At 36.1% G+C, this 22,420-nt stretch overlaps 1 protein-coding gene across 3 annotated transcripts in view; it reads left to right on the forward strand.

The window, feature by feature from the left end:
• Nucleotides 1–22,420, forward strand: part of PIK3R4 (phosphoinositide-3-kinase regulatory subunit 4) — a 73,582-nt gene that overhangs the window by 14,681 nt on the left and 36,481 nt on the right. For all 3 annotated transcript variants that reach the window (XM_032266971.1, XM_032266987.1, XM_032266980.1), the window contains 5 exons: nt 1,468–1,602; nt 3,148–3,369; nt 8,547–8,720; nt 17,771–17,916; nt 19,710–19,913. In XM_032266971.1, coding sequence (XP_032122862.1) covers nt 1,468–1,602; nt 3,148–3,369; nt 8,547–8,720; nt 17,771–17,916; nt 19,710–19,913 — 881 coding nt within the window. The remainder of the gene's footprint in view (nt 1–1,467; nt 1,603–3,147; nt 3,370–8,546; nt 8,721–17,770; nt 17,917–19,709; nt 19,914–22,420) is intronic.

Consider the following 22,420-nt stretch of genomic DNA (forward strand, 5'->3'; position numbering starts at 1 on the left):
CTCCCAACGCAACCGGCAAACAGCTGGGACTATAGGTGTGTACCACCACGCCTAGCTAATTTGCAGTCTTTTTAAATAGAGCCAGTCTATTTGACCATGTATGGTTAAATATAACTAAAATACGTGTGTCAGTAATTTTAAAAGTTTAGACATGTTTTTCTTTAGAGTATTTTTTAAATATCATAGATGCTGGTACAGATTTGTGTTAAGTGAACTTCCAAGTGTGCTTTATGGACTTAAATGGGGAAATAAGTATAGATGTATTCAGACTTTAGAGGTGCCCAGGAAAGTAAGAGACTTTTCCTAATAAAGATTTGCTCATTAAAGTGGGAATATTCATGTAGAATTTTGGCACATTATCCAGATATGGCCCAGAATTTTTCCATCTTTAGGGTGAACAGGCGTTATAAGGTATTAACATCTTGCTTACTTAGAAGTTAATTTTTATTCTATTGAGAGCATTGTTGAACCTGGCAGGGGTGGGGAGTGGGACCCCAGAATGAAGGGAATAATTGTATTTGACAGACTCAGATTTCAACTGCTGGAAGGTACATTTAGATTTCAGAGATGTTGGAAAGCAAGGAAAAAATAAGGTTATTTTAAGTTTAAGTTAGTTAAGCTTTATGTTCAGTGCTATTCACTGTTAAGAAGGAAAAGAATACAGTCTTTGGCTGGTTATGGTCTTATGTTAAGAAACACATATGTAAAGTGGGAGGCAAGGTAGGACATAGACACAAGAATAAGTAAAAATGGAAGGGAGAAGAAAGTATAAGTGAAGAGCAGCTACTATTCATAGTAAATGTGACAGCAGAAATTAAAAGTTACTTTGCAGTGAGTGGTGAGGAGGATCAGTCTTTGTAGATCATCAGAAAGAGAAAGAAGAAGATAGAGACAACTGTATAAATGTGGCAGTCTGCCACTTTGGTTCACTAGGAACTTAAGGAACACTTGTAAAGCAGCCTAACAGTGGTTTCTCTTTGAGGCAGTTGTGACTCTTCGTTTATATGTGAAGAAATTGTCTCAGATTGCGTAAATAGACAAGTTAATAAGTGGAAGGTTGAGGTTTGAACCCAGATCTGTCTGATCCCAAAGCTTAACTTGATCTGTTATTTTAATGTGGATGTTTCTTTGTTAGTCTAATAAATATCTCTCACTTGTCAAGATATTGTTTAAATTGTAAGTCTCTGCAGAGAATTGGGCCTCAGTAGATTTGGGTGTTAGGTTATTTTTGTATTATTATGATTACTAATTTTTAAGCTGTGTTTCATTAATAAAACTGGCAGTTTGGAGATAGTTGTAGATTATGAGCTGGGTCACTAAAATCTGATTAGGTTAAATGCTAAATCAGTAAGTTCTGGTTTTCCCATAGGCTTATGATTATTGTTTATATGTAGAAAGACGGATGAAAAGTTATAAGTTTTACAGAGAGTTAATATTGTAATTATAAATTTTCTTTTTATTTTATAGAAAACATAGCTCTGCTGGCAGAAACAGCTCTGAGATTTCTGGAATTAGTACAGTTAAAAAATCTTAATATGGAAAATGACCCCAATAATGAAGAAATAGATGAAGTTACACATCCAAATGGAAATTATGACACAGGTTGTATAATTTTCTCTTCTAGATTTCCTATTATTTAGAATGAATTGGTGATGCTAACTTGTAAAACTATCATTTGTAGCTTTCATGTATATATTAGATAGGAGGAGTCACTGGTGTCTAATTATTCTGTCTATCCTCATATACTGTTACCTTGCCAGAAAACAATCAGCTTGTCACCCTGGATACTAAACCCAATTGTTTATTAGCCAGAATTGATTTGTGTGAACAGTAAACAGCTGAATTACATAATCCTCAAAAAGAAGGAAAGATTAGAAACATCATAGCTAAAGAAACTAAACTTTTTATGTGAGTATATTCTGAAGATCCTCAGTCACAAATTGTTTTTATTTCATACTATTTGTGATTTACACTTTAAAACCATAAAAGAACAGATGTGATGATGGTAAACTTATTGAAGTCAAAGTCCCTGTCTTAGATTTCTTTGCATTATACAACTCTTTATAGGTCTTTAGTTAATATATGTTGAGTAAAAGATTTAGAAGTAAAGTAATAGGTGTAAATTTCTCCAGGATGATTCTAGTTGTGAAAAACGAGAGAAATCTAGTTTTTAGAATGTTGTGCTATAAACAACTACAATGGCCGTTACTTGTTAAAATGGCACCATTTTTAGACAACATGTATTATCTAGAGTTGAATTACAGTGAAATAGTTTTGAAGTTATAGGAGGACATATCAGGACATCCAGCCTTTTTTTGTGGACTTACTTGGAAAATAATGCTATCCTATAGCCATGTAATTGGACCTGTTTAGATAATAAATGTTAAAAATTTTCGGAAGGTAATCTAAAGTTTTTCTTAATGTGAGCATATAGTCTTGCATGTCAGACCTTTTTCCTTAACAATAATTGGACCAAGAGTGGCCCTGTCTTCTGTGTATTCACAGATAATTGTTAAAGATTAGCTCTGCATCAGGCAAATTAGGAGCCTGCCCTAAGCACTAGAGCATGGTGATGAATAAGATAGAAATGATCCCTGCTCTTGTAAAGAGAAGACAGGCAACTAAGTAAATAAGTAAGAAAAAGTGAGGGTGAGGAAGAGATTAGGCCAGAGAAGAAAACAGTGTGCAGATCAAGTAAAGCCTCGACAGAACTTGCAGTGTATTTCCTGGCTTGCTAAAATAAACTGACCTTTAAAAACACTTTCTACAAGGATTGCTTAGTACCATCACGTTATATCCTTATCCTATCTAGTATTTTCAAGTCCTTGATTAACTTGGACCTTATTGGGGCAGTGTGATTTCCTTTCTGGTACCCCTGTATAATTTTCTCCCTGAGCTCATAAATGAAGCTATTTAATTAGTGAGATAGATGCTTGTGGCATCTGCTTGTTAGGATATTCGATATACTTCACTTTATATTTCACTTTCCCATCCTTCAGAGCTTTGAATAATGGAAAAAAATTCGTGATTAAAGACTTTGGTGGCTTCTGTGATCAATCTCTCTGATGAGTAAGAAAGACTGGGACTATCTGTTCGGGGGAAAAATTGATCCTATTTCTTTTTTCTTTTCTTTCTTTTTTTTTTTAGAGCTTCAAGCCTTACATGAAATGGTCCAGCAGAAAGTTGTTACTTTGCTAAGTGACCCTGAAAATATTGTAAAACAAACCTTAATGGAAAATGGAATAACACGGCTGTGTGTATTCTTTGGACGTCAGAAAGCCAATGATGTTTTGTTGTCCCACATGATTACTTTCCTAAATGATAAGAATGATTGGCATCTACGTGGAGCATTTTTTGATAGTATAGTTGGTATGTTTTTTGCTTTTAAATTCATCATTTAAGATTTTTAATTATCCTTACAAATACTTCCATGCAATCTGAAAGATAGATGATACCACCAAATTTCATTAATAATGAAATGAATTTTTACTATTTCTGTCTTCATTCTGCTTTTGGATGATGTAAGTGTTTTAGCTTGGTAAAATAAAGAGTTGGTAAATCAACCTGTGGTACATCCGTATGAAAGAATACCGTGTGGTCATTAAAAATTATATTTTAACAGAATAATGACCTGGGAAAGTACCATGAAATATGTTAAAGTGACCTAAGTAGGTTGTAAATCCTCTTAAAGTATGATTGCTTTTGTGTAAAGGTAACTAATAGAAATCATATGTTTATAAACATGTTAATAAAAATGAACATGCATCTCTTTTAGAATCAGAAAATAACAGTTAAAATATAAATATAGTTGAACATCAATCTAGTTGGAAAGAATTAAAGGCTTTGTGTAAACTTCAAATTTGTGAAAATTTAAGCTGCAATTTTTTGCTGTTCTTTGATTTTATGATTCTTGATTTTTAGATTTATCTAAAGTCAGACTCTTATCTTTCATATGCCTGACTTTTATTACATTTGGATTCAGAATTAGAAGTAAATGAAGTGGACAATATTTTACATGAATTAAGTCATGTTCGATACAGGATTTAGTATTTTTCTCTTTTGAATAATAACTGACCCCCATTTCCCTGAAGGTACTGGTCTTTTCAGTTTAAGATTTAGCCAATTATGAAATATTGTATGCTAAATTCATATTATGATTATCCACTATCCTTTATTATATAATTTCCCACCTGGTTGTAACAGTTTATCTGTTAACCCAAAAGGTTTAAAGACTGTTCTGCACATTGGAAAGGTTGGCTGTTATCCAAACTTTCTCGTGAGGCAGCAGGAAGCTGTAAGTCTGAGTTTTGGTTCCCAATAATATGGGAAAGTCACTGTTAAAAGGTGTGCTGTTTTTTTTTTCTAAAAAAATAAAATGCAAGAAACTTACATGGCAACAGGATTGATATTTCTGCAAATGCTATCATATGTTTTGCAGGAAATGGTACTTTCTACTTTGAAAAACTTTCAAATTCCCTGTTTTTCTTGCTTTGTTATTATTGGAAATTACTGTACCTGTTTTTTTCAGACATCTTTTGTTTTTTATTTTTGCATTAGTTTATAGCTGCATCTTAATCTTCCATCTGGGACTTCATCTAACTTTGTTCCTGAATACAGTACAGTGTTCTTTGATTCTTATGTCTTTTTGTCTTCCTTGTTCTCGTCTTCTTTCAAATAATATTATTTTTATTTTATTTCTTGGGAAAAGTTGGTTCTTAAAACTTCCCCCATCTATTTGTCAGTTCATGTGTTTTTTGAAACATATATTAGTTCTTTTTTAATTTAAAAACAATTTTTTTATTAATAAAAGCAATACATGCTTATGTTACTTTTGGAAATTAAACTTGGAAAAATTGGAAATTACAGAAACCAAGAAGAAAATAAATGACCTTTAATCCTACAACCCATGTACAGTCTCTGTTAAAGCTTTGATGTTTTTTCCCATAGCTCTTCCTCTTCTTTTTCCATTCCATTTATCCCTTTTTGTCATATGCTGATGGTTAAAAGCAGGCATTGTGGAGCTAAACTGTTGGGCTTAAGTGTTTGCTTTGTCACTAGTTGTGGTTCTTGGAAAATCAATTTTTTTATGCTTTAGTTTACCTATCTGTAAAATGGAGATAATAATAGTGCCTGTCTTACTGGTTGTTGGGGGATAGAATGAATTAATATATGTAATAGTGCCTGGCATAAGTGCTATACATATATTACTACTAATTTTATTTTATTATTTCTTAAAACTTTTTTCTAATATACTTTAAGCATTTTCTCATGTCATTAAAAATTTATTTGAAACCATAATTTAATAGATCTAAATTATTCCATTGTATAGTTTTGCCAAGATTTATTTAACCCTTCTTTTGGATATTTTCATTTTTTTCTGTCATATATAGATAATTTATATATTTGGTGTAAAGCATGTATGTTAGTTGTTTCTGCTTATTTTCCTAAAGTAAACAATTTTAATTACTCTGTTAAAGAATGTGAATTTATTTTTAAAACTCATGACACATTTATAAGCTATTCAAAAAGATTATATCATTTTGCATTCCCATCTCCATTAATGCTGCATACCCACTCAGTGTGAAATAGGCTTTACTTAATCTTTGCCTGTTGGAAGGGTAAAATGATAACTTGTTTTGCTATGTATTTCTTAGTTTAGCTATCAAGTTGAAAAACTTTCTCATGTTGATTATTCATATTTCTAATACTATGAATTTTTAAATTCATAATTTTTGCTTATTTTATCCTGATACTCTTTTCTTGTTTTTTTTGAGACTTTATATCCACATTAAGAACATAATTTTTTAAATCCATTGTAAGTGCACATTTCTCAGTTCTTTAACTTGATTTTTTAATCTTTTTTGTAGACCATTTTTCTTAAGTCAGTTTATTTGATCTTTTTGCTTTGTGATTTTTTTTTAACTTTTGTATATAAAATCTTTTCCATTTCAGAATTAGATTATAATCTGTTGTGTGCTTCCCTTCTTTTTCATGCTTTATTTTTCACACTTAACTGTTTAATGGATCTTTATTTATGGTCTGTGATGTAAGGTGAAATCTAAATTTTCTTTTTGTTTTCAGATACGTAACCAATTTTCTCAACATAATTTATTAAGCGTTTTTTGTTTTTTTCTTACTGGTTTGTGAAACATTTTTTTTTTTTTTTTTTTTTTTTTTTGAGACAGAGTCTTGCTCTGTCCCCCAGGCTGGAGTGCAGTGGCACCATCTTGGCTTGCTGCAACCTCTGCCTCCTGGGTTCAAGCCATTTTTCTGCGTTAACTTCCCGAGTAGCTGGGATTATAGGTGTATGCCACCATGACAAGCTAATTTTTGTATTTTTAGTAGAGACAGGGTTTCACCATATTGGCCAGGCTGGTCTTGAACTCCTGACCTCATGATCTGCCTACCTCAGCCTCCCAGAGTGTTGGGATCACAGGCATAAGCCACCATGCCCAGCCGAAACTCTTTTATCATCTGTTGCATGCCTCTGTCTGTTAAGGTCAGTTTTCTGGGTATCTAGTCTATTCCATTGATTTTTCTGTTCTTGTACTCATATTCATAGCCATATTCAGTTTGCAATATTATATATTTTTAATCAACTTTATCTGATAGGGTAAGTTTCCAGATGTCATTCTTTATTTTCAAAATATTCGTAGCTATTTTAGCTCATTGTACATTTCAGTTTGTAAGGTTCCTAAATATAAATAATCCACTGGAATTTTAGATAGTATTTTTCCTTTTATCAAACAATTATGACTTTTTTTAATCATAAAGGAAATAGGCTTTTAGAAATCATATAAAATTGGCCGGGCGTGGTGGCTCAAGCCTGTAATCCCAGCACTTTGGGAGGCCGAGGCGGGTGGATCACGAGGTCAAGAGATCGAGACCATCCTGGTCAACATGGTGAAACCCCGTCTCTACTAAACTACAAAAAATTAGCTGGGCATGGTGGCACGTGCCTGTAATCCCAGCTACTCAGGAGGCTGAGGCAGGAGAATTGCCTGAACCCAGGAGGCGGAGGGTGCGGTGAGCCGAGATCGTGCCATTGCACTCCAGCCTGGGTAACATGAGTGAAACTCCGTCTCAAAAAAAAGAAAAATCATATAAAATTTAATAAAAATTTAAAATGTATGAAAATCAATAGTTGAAATTTCCAGAGGCAACTACTCAGCTTTGTGCTTTTGTTTTAGTGTTTTTAGGTGATTATTACCATATCAGTAAATAATATTTTTTAAGTAAATAACATTTTCATGTTACTATATTCAGAATAACCAACTTTGGACTTTATCTCTTGAATTTTTTTCTATGCCAGTTGAAGATTTAACTTACTCATAACATGCCTTGATCTTTCTTCTCTTCTCAGTTTTTGAGATGTTGACTACTATTTTCAGTGCTTTAGTTTTTAGCTTGTTGTTTTAATAACTTTGAGTAATTAAGTCTGTTTTGTATTGCTTGACCTCTGATTTGCACTACAAGATTAGTGCCCCTTTTGTTTCTCTTTAACCTGTTTCTCTTCTTACTGTTTGTTTAGTTGAGAATTGAGAACTCTCAACAATTTTATTGTTATAGGTAATAATACATTCTGTTCTATAATCATAATAAAGTATTTTATGTATAGAATGATTATGAAGCTTCAAAACAAAATGTACATGATTATGAATGTGTAAATTTTATTGACTGTGGAACCAAGTAGTATTGTGTAATTATATTTGCTTCATCACAATCTCAGTTCAGTGACTGCCCCCCTCACCAGTTGAGTATGTTTATAGCAAGGTCAGTGGATTCCACTTTACTTCCTCTTTTAGTTACTAAATACGTTATTTTAATTTTATGTTTGGACTATGATTTTCTTGAAAAATTTTTGTTCTGGAATTTTAGGTTTCTTTGTTTTCCTTTTAGAAAGAAAAGTAGTATATTGTCACCATATCTATAATAGCTAGCTTGTTTCTTATTAATTGTATTGTTGCTTGGAATCTATTCCATTTTCTTCTTGATGATATTTCTTGAAATTTATTAGTTTTTAATTCTAATCTGGGCTGACTTATTTCTAGGTCTTTGCCAGCTTTTTTTTGCCCTTGAATTCTTAGGTTGAAACTTTCCTAGACAGGGTTGCATGGGAGGCAGACCTTTAATAGTCCTTACATATCTTGAAATCACTTAATTATTTTTTTATTTAATTGATAGTTTGACTGAAAATAGAATTCTTTTCATAACTTTGAATGCCTTGCTTGCCTATGCCTTGTCTTCTAACCTCTGTTGCTGCTGAAGTTTATGTAATTCCAGTCTGATTCTTCCTTTTTAGGAGACCTGTGTTTTCATTTTTGTAAGCTTTTAGAATCTTAACTTCTCTGTAGTATCCGAGAATTTCTTCATGGTTTGCTTTGCTGTGGGTCTTTTTAACTTTATCATGCTGGGTAGGAAGTCCAGGGTTCTTTCCTAGGTAATTGATCAATACGTTTGGCTTTTACTTAATTTTATTGCTTTGCTTAATAATATACGTACTTTTAGGTATTGAATAATCACATAATATTACTTTTCATTTCCAGGTGTTGCTGCCTATGTTGGCTGGCAGAGCTCCTCAATTCTTAAGCCCCTGCTACAACAAGGCCTTAGTGATGCTGAGGAATTTGTTATTGTGAAAGCTCTTTATGCCCTTACTTGTATGTGCCAGTTAGGATTGCTGCAAAAACCCCATGTTTACGAATTTGCCAGTGATATTGGTAAGTTTCTGTTTCTCAAAATTAGAATGAGAAAATTAGGATGTGTGAAGAACTTCAAAAAATTTCTAGGTAATGTAGAGTGAGAATTGCAACTTCATTGTTCCTACTGTTGATTGATTGGGGTTCCTACTATTGATTGTGTGGGTGTGCATGTATGTATGTGCATGTGTGCATGCTTATATGAATGTGAGAGACAGACAAGCTGACTCATTGGCTCCTCCAGCCCCAGTTGGGAAGTACTGCTTTGTTTTCATCTGTTGTTAAGTCTGTGTTACCTTTAACAAGAAGCAAGACTTTGGGTTTTTGTTGTTGTTGTTGTTTGTTTTTTGAAACAGAGTCTCACTCTTGTCACCCATGCTGGAGTACAGTGGTGCGATCTTGGCTCACTGCAACTTCTGCCTCCCGGGCTCAAGCCATTCTCCTGCCTCAGCCTCCCGAATAGCTGGAATTACAGGCACCCGCCACCATGTCTGGCTAATTTTTTTTGTTTTGTTTTGTATTTGTAGTGGAGATGAGGTTTCACCATATTGGCCAGGCTGGTCTTAAACTCCTGACCTCAGGATCCAACTGCCTTGGCCTCCTAAAGTGCTAGGATCATAGGTGTGAGCCACCACGCCCGGCTCTGGCTAGTTTTTAAATTCTCTTTTGTAGAACATGGGTCTTGCTAAGTTACCCAAGATGGTCTCGAACTCTGGACTCAAGTAATTCTTTTCCCCTGATCTCCTGAAGTGCTGGGGCTACAGGCGTGAGTCACCCCACCTGGTCTTATTTTTAATTTTTTGAGGAATTGCCATACTGTCTTTCATAATGGTTGTACAAATTTACATTCTCACGAGTGATGTACCACACAGTTCCCTTTTCTCCGCATTGTTTTCTTTTTAAAAAATTTTTTTTTCTCGGGCCAGGCGTGGTGGCTCACGCCTATAATCCCAGCACTTTGGGAGGCCGAGGTGGGTGGATCACGAGGTCAAGAGATCGAGACCATCCTGGTCAACAAGGTGAAACCCCGTCTCTACTAAAAATACAAAAATTAGCTGGGCATGGTGATACACGCCTGTAGTCCCAGCTACTCGGGAGGCTGAGGCAGGAGAATTGCTTGCACCCAGGAGGTGGAGGTTGCAGTGAGCCGGGATCGTGCCATTGCACTCTAGTCTGGGTAACAACAGTGAAACTCCGTCTAAAAAAAAAAAAAAAAAAAATTATCTCTTCTTTTTTTTTTAACCTCTTGTTCAGCCAAGGTCATTTTTTTTTCTTTTTTTTTTTTCTTTCTCTTTTTTTTCTCCACATTCTTGTCAACACTTGTTTCCTTTTGGTTTTTTTGATAATACCCATCCTGGCAGGTGTGTAGTGATATCTTACTGTGGGTTCGATTTGCATTTTCCTCATGATTAGTGACATTGAGCATTTTTTAATATACCTGTTGGCTATTTGTCTTCTTCTGAGAAATGTTTAAGGCCTTTGTGCATTTTTAGTTGGGTTGTTTTCTTGGTAATGAGTTGTTTGAATTCCTTACATATTATGGTTGTTATTCCCTCACCAGATATATGGTTTGTAGATATTTTCTTCCTTTCTATAGCTTGTCCCTTCATTCTGCTGATTGTTTTATTTGCTGTACAGAAGCTTTTTAGTTTGATTTGGTCCTATTTGTCTATTTTTGCTTTTGTTTCTGTGCTTTTGCGGTCATATCCAAAACACCATTGTTCAGACCAGTGCCAAGAGGCTTTTCCCCTGTTCCACCTTCTCATAATTTTATAGTTTCAGTTCTTAAATGTTCAATGCGTTTTGAATTCATTTTTGCATATTGGGTTAGGTAGGGTCCAGTGTCATTCTTCTGCATGTAGATATCCAGTCTTCCTACCACCATTATTGAAGAGACTTTTCCCAATGTTTTTGGCATCTTTGTTCAAGATTAATTGCCTGTAAAGTCATGAATTTATTTCTGGGCTCCCTGTTCTGTTGGTCTATATGTCTGCTTTTGTGTCAGTACCATAGTATTTTAATTACTATAGATTTGTAGTAAATTTTGAAACTATGAAATGTGATGCCTCTAGCTTTGTTCTTTTTGCTCAGGATTGCTTTGGGTTTTTTGAGACTTTGTGGTTCCATAAACATTTTAGGGTTTTTTTTTTCTTTGAAAAATGTCATTGGATTTTTGATAGGGATTGCATTGACTGTAGATTGCTTTGGGAAGTATAGCTATTTTGACAATATCAATTCTCTCAATCTATGAACATGGGATTTTTTTCATTTATTTGTGTCTTTAATTTCTTTAATCAATATTTATAGTTTTTAATATCTAAATTTTTCACCCTCTTGGCTAAATTTATTCCTAAGCATTTTGTTCTTTTAGGTGATATTGTAAATGGGATCCTTTTCTTATTTTTAAAAAATTTTTGATATTTCATTCCTAGTATATAGAAACCACTGACTTTCGTTTGTTGATTTTGTATCTTTCAACTTTCCTGAATTGTGGGTAACACCCCCCATGGGCACCGAGGAAGGAGAACTGTCCAGACCCTAGGAACAATTTGTGCCTGAAAAATATCTTAGTTTATAGTGTTATTACTTAGCTGTTTCCTTTATATAATCCTTTATATATAATAATATATTAGTTTGTAGAATTAGTGCCTGAAGTATAACTTACTGCTTACATATATCTAGCTTATATAATCATACTTAATACTTATATCTGACGTACTTAGTTCTATATAATCTTTATATATAATCATATAGGTATTGTAGTTGGAGCTGTAATGACACATTTGGTGCTGATTTATATATCCTTCTATATAACCATATAGTAGTTTGAAGTAGGTGGAATGCCTAGAACAGTCACAGAACAGAAGCAGTACATGGGAAAACAGCCAGACCAGGACAAGAACCCAAGACCCAGGCGGTGGTGTCTCTGCCTGAAAGGGCATATGCTGTATGGCAGGCTTGGAGCAAGAACCTCTCCTCCTGATAAAGGAGCTGTAGTACCATGCATCCAGTTCCTATGGAAAGTAGGCCTCAAGCCTGAGATCCTGGAAATAATCGAGGGTGAAGAACCCCTCTGGTGTGACCAGTCATGGCGGCTGTACACCCTGTCAGTCTTTTCTCGCTTCTGTGCTAGCCCAAATCATCCTCCCATAAATATCTTAAGAGAAGAGCACGGTCTGTCAGCTCCCACTGCATTGGCTTACAGTATCCTTCTATTAGAAATCCTTTGAAGTGTCTAGCCCCCAGATAAGAAGTGTTGCGTACGACACCTGTTGCACACAGCCCACCTCCTTGCCTCGGTGACCTAAGGCGGGTGGACCCCTTTTCTGTACATGACCCTCTACTACTGTGCACAGTACGGCCCCATACTGCGCATGGCCCCCCTCTCTGCTGAGGTGACATAATGTGGTGGCTCCCTCGCTTGTAACTCATGTGATTATGTATGCCTATTACTCAGCCTGTAGATGATGACCTCACTTACGACCCTGTCCCCTGTTGTACCTAATAAATACAGATGCTTCTGGGCATTTGGGGCTCTTGCCGATCTCCACTCACAGGTGGCATGGCCCCCCAAGTCTAGCTGCTCTTCCACCAGTTCTTCAGTGTCCTATCTCTTTACTTCTCAGATCCTGCACCTCAGCACAGCATAAGGGACACCCCATGACCCTGTGGGGCCCTACACTGAATTTGTTCATTAGTTCTAATGAATTTTTGGTGGCATCATAAGGGTTTTCTACATGTAGGATCGTGTCATCTGCAAATAGAGACAGTTATTCCTTTCCAATTTGGATACCTTTTATTTCTTTTTCTTGCCTAATTGCCTTGCTCTACCAAGGACATCCAGTACTGTGTTGGACAGAAGTGGCAAAAATGGGCATCCTTGTCTTTGAGTATGTGTTAGCTGTGGACTTGTTATATATGGCCCTTATGATACTCTTTTTTTTTTTTTTTTTTTTTTGAGACAGAGCCTTGCTCTGTCGCCCAGGCTGGAGTGCAATAGTGCAATCTCAGCTCACTGCAACATCTGTCTCCCGGGTTCAAGTGATTCTCCTGCCTCAGCCTCCCAAGTAGTTGAGATTACAGGTGCCAACCACCATGCCTGGCTAATTTTGTATTTTTAGTAGAGATGGGGTTTCATCGTGTTGGCCAGGCTGGTCTCAAACTCCTGACCTAGTGATCCTCCTGCTTTGGCCTCCCAAAGTGTTGGGATTATAGGCATGAACCACTGCACCCAGCTCTAATACACTTTTTATATATTTTGATCCTCCAATGTTGGGTGCATAAGTATTTTTATTGATATATCCTCTTGATGAATTAACCCCTTTATTATAATGTAGGGACCCTCTTTGTCCCTTGTAGCAGTTTTTACTTAAATTCCGTTTTATCTGATACAATATAGCCACCTCTGCTCTTTTTTTGGTTACCATTTTCATGGAATATCTTTTTCCATTCTTTCACTTTCAGATTATATCTGTCCTAAAAGCTAAAGTGGGTCTCTTGTAGATAGCCTATAGTGGGCTCTTGTTTTTTAAATTTATTCAGTCTTTGGTTGGATAATGTTTTTATATTTAAAGTAATTATTGATTGTTAAGGGTTTAAAACTGTCATTATGTCAGTTTTTTTTTTTTTTATTGTTTTGTAATTCCTTTATCCCTTTCTTCCTCTCTTGGTGTCTCCCTTTGTGTTTTGATTTTTTTTGTAGTGCTTTGCTTTGATTCCTTTATCTTTTATGTGTGTTTTGCACTTTTTTTGTGTGTGGTACCATGAGGCTTACTAAGGTATCTCACAGTCATAACAGTGTATTTTAAGTTGATAACAACTTCGACCTTATACAAAAACTCTACATTTTAACTTCTCTTCTTCTTGTATTTTCTATTATGGATGTCACAGTTTACCTCTCTTATATATCGTGTATCCATTAACAAATTATTTTGGCTATAGTTATTTAAAATACTTCTGTCTTTTAACTTTATTCTGAAGTTAAAAAGTTATTTATGCACCATTATTACAGTTTCAGAGTATTCTGAAAGAACTATTTTCTCACCCTTACATTGAGCTGTATACTTTCATACATTTTTATAGTGTTATTTGATGTTCTATCATTTCAACTTGAAGAACTCCCTTGAGCTTTTTGTATAAGGCAGGTCTAGGGTGATGACCTCCTACAGCTTTTGTTTGGGAAGGTCTTGATCTCGTCTTCATTTTGCAAGGACTGCTTTCTTGGCCTGGTATTCTTTGTTGAAGTGTTTTTTATTTTAGTAGCATTTTAACATGTTAGTATTACATGTTTTAATAGCATTTCTGTTGAGAAAACCACTGATTATCATATGAGGGTTCCCATGTTTATTGAGTTGCTTTTGTCTTGCTGTCTTCAAAATTCTCTGTCTTTGAGAAGTTTGTTATAATGCTTTTTGGTGAAGAAATGTTTATATTTAATGTGTTTGGAATTCCTTGGGCTTCATGGATCTGAGTGTTCATTTCCCTCTCCAGATTTGGGAAGTTTTCTGTCATTGTTTCTTTAAATAAGCTTTAATTCCGCTGATTGGGTAATTTCAAATGACCTGTTTTTGAGCTCGCTTATTCTTTCTTTTGCCCAGTAAAGTTTGCTGTGGAAGCTCTCTATGGAATTTTTCAGTGCATTTGTGTTCTTCTGATCCAGAATTTCTGTTTGGTTCCTTTTTATGGTTTCTTTGTCATTGTGAACTTTTAATTTTCTTTGTGTATTGTTTTCCTAATTTTGCTTAGTTGTCTATCTGTTCTGTTGTACCTCACTGAAGTTAAGATGAATTTTTTTTTTTTTTTTTTTTAAAGACAGGGTCTCTCTCCCACCCAGGCTGGAATGCAGTGGTGTGATCATTATTCACTGCAGCCTCAAACTTTGTGGGCTCAAGCAGTCCTCTCAGCCTCCCAAGTAGCTGGGACTGCAGACATTTATTACCATAACTGGCTAATTTTTTTTTTTTTTTTTGGTAGAGGTGGGGTCTTGCTTTTTTACCCATACTGGTCTCAAACTGGCTTCATGTAATCTTCCCTTCTCCGACTCCCAGAGCGCTGGGATTATAGGCATGAGCCATTGACTCTGTCCGTTTTTGAGATAATTATTTCAATTCTTTTCTAGGCAATTTGTAGCCCTCCATTTCTTTAGGGTCTGTTACTAGTTCTTTATTATGTTTTTTGGTGGGCTTATGTTTCCCTGATTACTCATGATCTTGTGACCTTGCATTGGTATCCATGTATTTAAGAAGTGGACACCTCTTCCAGTCTTTACCAGTCAGTCTGTCCAGAGATTCTGGGTAAGTGTCTGTTGGTGACATTGCTGCTGGAGTCCTTGGGCAGGCTGGCCTGGTTTTGGGGTTAGTAGGTTGATGGGCCTGGCACCTGCTTCCACAGGGGCTGGCCAGATGTTTGGATCCACAGAGTTAGGCCTGGAGCTTGATCCATTGTTGTAGGCCTTGATCATGGTCCAGTGCAGCTATCTTGGTGAGGGGTTCTCTGGTGTGGGCCTGTTGAGTTGTCCATGAGGTTGAGATTAGAGCCTAGGTCTATCACGTAGACCTGGAGACTGTGTCTGTGGGTGCTGGCATGAATCTTGGGTACATGGTGGCTGACCTGGGGCAACGTTGAACCTGAATTTGTGGGAGACTGCTTGGTGCTGGATTGGGCCTAGGGTTATGGTCTCTGGGGATGGGCTAGGTCCCAAGTCCGTAGGTGCTGGCTTGGTGCCGGGATTTATCAGGGCAGGCCTAGAGCCTGAGTCCATCAGCATGGTTCTGGGCCCTTTTTCCATGGAGGCTTGGCCTGGAGCCTGAGTCAGCAGGGACAATCCTGGAGACTGGGCCTGCAGTGACCAGCTAGGTGTCAGGGCCTACTAGGGTGGGTCTGGACCCTAGGTACCCTCAAGCCTGGGTCCTCTGGGGTCATCTAGGCACTAGGGCTGACCTGGAGGAGGTCATCCCCTGTGGGGATGGGTCCATGGTGGTTGGCCTGGAACCTGGGACTGCAGGGGAGGGCATGCTTTGGGTTTTCACCAGGTTACATTGGTTTGGGCCAGGTGTTAGAGTCCACAGCAAAGCTGGGTGCTCATTTGTCTCTTCCCCAACTTGGAAGGTACTGCTTTGTATTGGCTGCCTGGGCTTTGGGGAATGTTGACATGGGTAATGTGAAACTGCCCCTCCTGCCCTCTTCACTGGGGCCTTTCTCATTTTTGTGCTATCCCCAGGTGCTGTAATCTCTCACTTGGACTCCTTTGTAATGGTGTTTTCATGCATTGACAGTTGTTAAAACAGATTTTTTCCACAAGAGGATGAACACTAAAATGTCCTATTCTACCATATTGTTTTCACTTTCTAGTGTAGTGAAAGAGAACGGAGGTGGTGGTTTTGATGGTGATTATGATTTCTTTGGTAGTCCTTTTAAAAACTATACTCTTCCCACTTAGCTATTATGAATATTGTCCCCCACACTTGTCTTCTGATAAGTTGAATGTGTTGGATAAAGAAAAGAATGAGTATGCTATTTCATAGGCAGTTCTTTCAATTCAGACTTCTTGAAGTATGCTATTTCATAGGTAGTTCTTTCGATTCAGACTTCTTGTTGTTTTGAGTATTTGAAGTCCTTTGCATCAGTCAGTTACTTACTGATATAATAATGCTGTGGAACAGTCAACCACATAATCTCAGTAAATCCTTCAGTAAGTTTCTCATCATGTACCTGTGGGTTATGTGGGTGGCCCTGCTTCAGGCTCTGTATCTCCAGGTTGTCTCTGGTGACTCTGATTCATCTGTCTCATTCTGGGGCCCTCATTGTAGGGGTAGTGGTTACCCACATGATGTTCTCATGGTGTTGACAGAAGCACGAGAAGGCAAACCCTTCAAATTCCTGTTTGTGTTACCTTGCCTAATATTAATTGGCCAAAGCAAGTGATAAAAACCAAAAGCAAGGGGACAGAGAAGTATTCTTTGTATACCACAAGTGTATACAAAGCGTACAAGTATGGTTGTATAATACAGGGAAGTTAAGAATTGGGATAAATAATTCAGTATAATACATTTCTCAACTCCTGTCAAACCATTATGGGTTTAGCTACTTCCTGGAGGTTTACCAACATTTTTCCAGTCCTCTTTTTCCCTCTTACCACAGGGAAAATATCCAGTGTCTCTTGTTGGATGGATCAGAGGTTGCAGGATATTTATGAAATAAACAAAATCTTCCTCATTTATAATTAGAAGAATTAGAAATGTAAGACCTTGGGAGAGAGATATTTGAATGCATCTTTTCTCCTTCCCCTTTTAATATAAGTATTAGCCTATGATGATATTCCTATTTCTCTGTTAATGTGTATTTCTTATAAAATAATAAATATCCTTTGAATGCTGATGTGTTTGCATTCTCAGAGCTAACATAATTTTTCTTGCCTGTAAAAGCTTATATTTTTTTCTAAATCAGGTTAGTCTGATGTCGATTAGTTGAAATCATTGATTTTTTTGTTTAATACATAAAACCATTAAAAGGTATGAAAAGACATTTAATTTTCTGGTTTAATCTTGTATTTTAAACCTTTTAAGGATCAGTATCATGTTTTCTACCTTTTTGGTTTCCATTCATTAATGTCTTATGAAAATAATTGTGAGTTATGTATTAGATTTGATCAAACCCTCATATTAAAAAGAATATCGGATAACCCAGCTTGTTCCCTTAGTCTTTATGCTGTATCTTAGAGAAGTAACTTCTCCCCAGTTTCTCTCCTCCTTGGGTGGTAGAGGTGATATGTCCAGTGTTATAAATGACTAGGTGCCTATACAATTTTAGTTCTGACTAAAAAAATATAATTTTAAGTCCTCAGCTATGAGGTAACTGTCTTCTTTTGTGGTACTGCTGTGATATTTATTTTAAGAGAATATTATAATAACAGTGTGTCTGCTTGGTTGAGCTTATTTCTCAGGGTAATTGAGTATGTGAAGGCTCCTGATAGTAACATTGTGGCAAAATCCTTTTGTCAGTTATAAGTTGAAAATTTATCCTGATAGTATGAAATAACTTATTTGATCCATACCTTTTCTTTTCCTCTTTAGCCCCCTTCCTGTGTCATCCCAATTTATGGATACGCTATGGTGCTGTGGGATTTATCACAGTGGTAGCTCATCGAATAAGTACAGCTGATGTCTACTGTAAACTGATGCCTTATCTTGACCCATACATTACCCAACCAATAATACAGGTACACGTTCCAACTTGGAGTCAGTCTTCCCTCCAAACTGTGCCTCTTTAAGAAATGTGTAGAGAGTCCTATTTTTCTTAACATTTAAAAATATTTACATTGAGCTATAGCGTTTTCGTACTCCTTTCAAGCTAATTAATGTTAATGGGCTAAGCACCTTTGAAGGTGAGAAAAGTTCAAGAGAATATTATGTTTTACATCATGTTGTACCTAATGTATCACACAGTAGTTCATACTGTATTTTGTTTTGTGTAATATTATAAAACATCTGCTATTAAAAGTGAAATATAGTCAAACAAAAATGTATATTGATGGATTGCTTCTTTTTATTTTAAAAAGTATAACTGATTTTACAGTTACAATAAATTAGAAAAAGTCTTTTCAAATTTTTAAGTTTTTGACCACTAACTGATTGTTTTGATGTCGTTTCTTTTTTATTTTAACAACCATACAACCTCTGCCCCACCTCTAGGAGTACTTCATGATAAATTTTGGGTCTTTGGTTTGTACAGGGCAAATACTATTTATCTAGCTTTTCAGTGTTTATACCCTTCATTTTGCTAGACAGCCAACTATTAAGATAAAATGGAATGAGATTGTGAAGGATGATTCTAGCTGTTAAAACATCCTGAGATCTCCTGTCTTTATCAAAACTCCATTTCCCGTATAGAATTCACACACCTCTCTGGCTTTGTCCCACTTTTGTGTCTCAGTATACCTTCCTTTTGTTTGGAGAAAATGGCCTTGGGTAAACTCTGAAAACTAAGAAGCTTTGGTTATACCTTCAGTCCTTATTTTCTTCATAGATTGATTTGTTTCTGGAGGTTATTCTTTATTTCATAGCGTTTGTAGGATGTTTTTATTTTTACCTCAAGAGCAGCTTATACATGCATGAAAGGGGTAACGCCATCAGAAAAAAAATGCCGTTTTAGAAAAGTTATGCTTCCTTGGAAATTAATTCTAGAGATACCTACTCTTTTGAGTGGTTACTCTATTTAAAAGTTTGTCCATTGAACTTTTGCTTATGGCATTGTTTTATATTTTGAAAGACCAGGATCAGAAGCTGAGAGGCTAATATATTCATTTGCTTCATGAATCTTATTTTTCTACAGTTTGGATTAGACAAAAAATATCTTTTTATGATGGTTTCCACTGGCTGACTTCACCAAGGAGTTAAATATATCTAAAGGCAGTCCTCTTGGTTCTTTTGCTAGAGTAAGAGAAAAAAAAAAAGATAATCTTCTTAGTTATTGTTACCTGTTAGTAGTGCTCATCCATTTTGTTACATTTGCATTGACAAGGAATGTATTCTTTGGGATAAAGGAAGGATTTTATAAACTCTGGAGTTAGCAGTGGTTTTCAGAAGTGATTGAATCTACCAGGAAAATGTGATGACTTAAGGAAAAACTGTGGTTATTGAGCATCTTTTCTGGATCAGTACCTACTGGTTGTCAGACCTGTAAACTGCACACACCTTTTTGAATCTAGGATGCTGTCTGACGTTGGGTTCTAGAAATGGGTCTCTTTTGTTTTCTAAAATTTCCTGGCTTGGATGATTAGTCTTCCAATACAATAGACACAAATGTGTGGTCTAGTGCTAACAAAAAGTAAGAGATACCTTAGCTGATTAAAGTTTACTAGTATTCTTTTTTCTTCTACACAATTACAGATGTTGATAGCTCTCATTTTCTTAGAAAGTAAATATCTATGTTAACTTTTCACAAGTTTTTTGAATTTGAAAATAACTGTATGCGTTATATTTTTGGCTGATCATTTTTATTTTTCTGGTATAGATTGAAAGAAAACTTGTTCTTCTCAGTGTTTTAAAGGAACCAGTAAGCCGTTCTATATTTGATTATGCCTTGAGGTCTAAAGATATTACTAGCTTGTTCAGACATCTTCACATGCGTCAGAAGAAACGAAATGGGTCTCTTCCTGACTGCCCTCCACCAGAGGATCCTGCCATAGCACAGCTTCTGAAGAAACTGCTCTCACAGGTTGTATCACCTTTCTGAAGTCTTACATTTCAATGCAAATTTCATGAAAACATCGAAGCGTCCATTTAGCTTTTAAAAATGTTTTTGATTGATTAGATTATATTATAAAAAATGAGTAAGTAAGTTTGGCAAACATTTTATGCATTTGCTTTGATTCCTAAGCAAAGATAATACTAAGATGTTGATAAGGTATCAAATTGAGCTAAATAAGGAATCATGGGAGAACTGTTAAGTTTCTTTTGTGATACTGGCTAAATAAATGAGGGAAAGAGAGTAGAAATAACCTTAGATTTAATTAGTATTCTTGATTCAGTTCTGTTTTACCAAAAAATGTAATGAAATTTAGCTGGAAGAAACATTGTAAAACACAGATGCAATATGGAAAAATCCTGGTTCATTTCAATTCAAATTTGTAACTAATACTTGTAAACAACTGAAATAACTTGTATTTATAATGCATCTTAGGCTTAATAGGCCAGCAGTTTACTGGTGTATCTTAAAAGCCTGTGAATTTGAATCAATTAACAAAATCTTATTAGAACTAGGAAGTAATCTTATTACACTTGGCATTGGTAAGGCCTCTGTAGAAATACGAAGTCTGTTCGTGACAAAAAGGCCCAAAGCAGCACCAAAAGCCAGAATTGACAAATGAGATCTAAGTAAACTAAAGAGCTTCTGCACAGGAAAAGAAACCATCATCAGAGTGAACAGGCACCCTACAGTGTGGGAGAAAATTTTTGCAATCTACCCATCTGACAAAGATTTAATATCTAGAATTTTTGAGGAACTTAAATATATTTACAAGAAAAAAACAACTCTGTCAATATGAGAAAAAGCCAAACATCACCAATGACCAGAGAAATGCAAATCAAAACCACAGTGAGATACCATCTCACACCAGTCAGAATGGCAATCACTGAAAAGTCAGGGAATGGGCCAGGCACGGTGGCTCAGGCCTATAATCCTAGCGCTTTGGGAGGCCGAGGTGGGTAGATCACCGAAAGTCAGGAGTTCGAGAGCAAACTGGCCAACATGTCGAAACTCTGGCTCTATTAAAAGTAAAAAAAATTAGCCAGATGTGATGGTGTGTGCCTGTAATCCCAGCTACTTGGGAGGCTGAGGCAGGAGAATCACTCGAACCCGGGAGGTGGAAGTTGCAGTGAGCTGAGATTGCACCACTGTACTCCAGCCTGGGAGACTCTCCCCACCGCCCCTGCCAAAAAAAAAAAAAAGTAAGGAAACAGTAGATGCTGGATAGGCTATGGAGAAATAGGAACACTTTTACACTCTGGGTGGGAATGTAAATTAGTTCAACTATTGTAGAAGAGGGTATGGTGATTTCTCAAGGATCTAAAACCAGAAATAGCATTTGACCCAGTAGTCCCATTACTGGGTGTATACCCAAAGGGATATAAGTCATTCTATAAAGACCCATGTACACATATGTTTATTGCAGCAAACATAAAGCAAAACATGGAACCAAACCAAATGCCCATCAGTGATAGACTGGATAAAGAAAATGTGGTATATACACCATGGAATACTATGCAGTCATAAAGAGGATTGAGATCATGTCCTTTGCTGGGACATGGATGAAACTGGAAGTCGTCATCCTCAGCAAAATAACACAGGAACAGAAAACCAAACACTGCATGTTCTCACTCATAAGTGGGACTTAAACACTGAAAGCACATGGACACAGAGGGGAACAACACTGGGGCCTGTTGGGGGATGGGGGTTGAGGAAAGAGAACTTAGAGGAGGCGTCAATATGTGCAGAAAACTACCATGGCACACATATGCCTATGTAATAAAACTGCATGTTCTATACATGTATCCTGTTTTGTTTTTTTTAAAGAAAAAACAAATTAAAAAAATAAGTCTAGGCCAGACATGTTGGCTCCTGCCTGTAATCCCACCATTTTGGGAAGCTGAGAAAAAAAGAATTTAAATCTAAATTTACATTTTGTTTTATGAGGAATATGTGGAACTTAGGGAAGTCAAAATAGGAACAAAAATTGTTAAAGAATACAATTGCTGAATATATGCTTCATGAGCCATAATCCTACTAAACGACAAGCTTAATGCCTTTTTAATTCCATAGAATGTGTTTGTAAAGAGATTGCTTGTCAGTCATCTCTTGTTTAACAAGAAAAGAAGACTAGAAAATACATTCAGTTGCAGAGAGAGAATTTTATTGGTTTTGCAGTGTGAAACCTTTCATGTATTGTACTTGTCACTGAATATCTAGTGCTGTTTGATACCCAAACTTTGGTTTGGGCGATTGAAAATGCAGTAGGTTCCTGTGAGAGGCTGATCAATAACCATTTTGGTTCTTTTAGATCTAGATTTGACTGGAGGCTGGGGATGTCTCTGAATGTCTCTTCTAGGACAGTGGTTCTATTTCCTACATTTTAAAGACTTAATTTGATGTGACTTGAGTTTCTGAAGAGCCTTTTCTTTGGGTTTTCTTTTAACCTTGGCTTGTACATTAATACGTTTTATATT

Source organism: Sapajus apella, unplaced genomic scaffold (genome assembly GCF_009761245.1).
Source record: "Sapajus apella isolate SASKATOON/1434 unplaced genomic scaffold, GSC_monkey_1.0 scaffold4, whole genome shotgun sequence".
Taxonomy (NCBI): domain Eukaryota; kingdom Metazoa; phylum Chordata; class Mammalia; order Primates; family Cebidae; genus Sapajus; species Sapajus apella.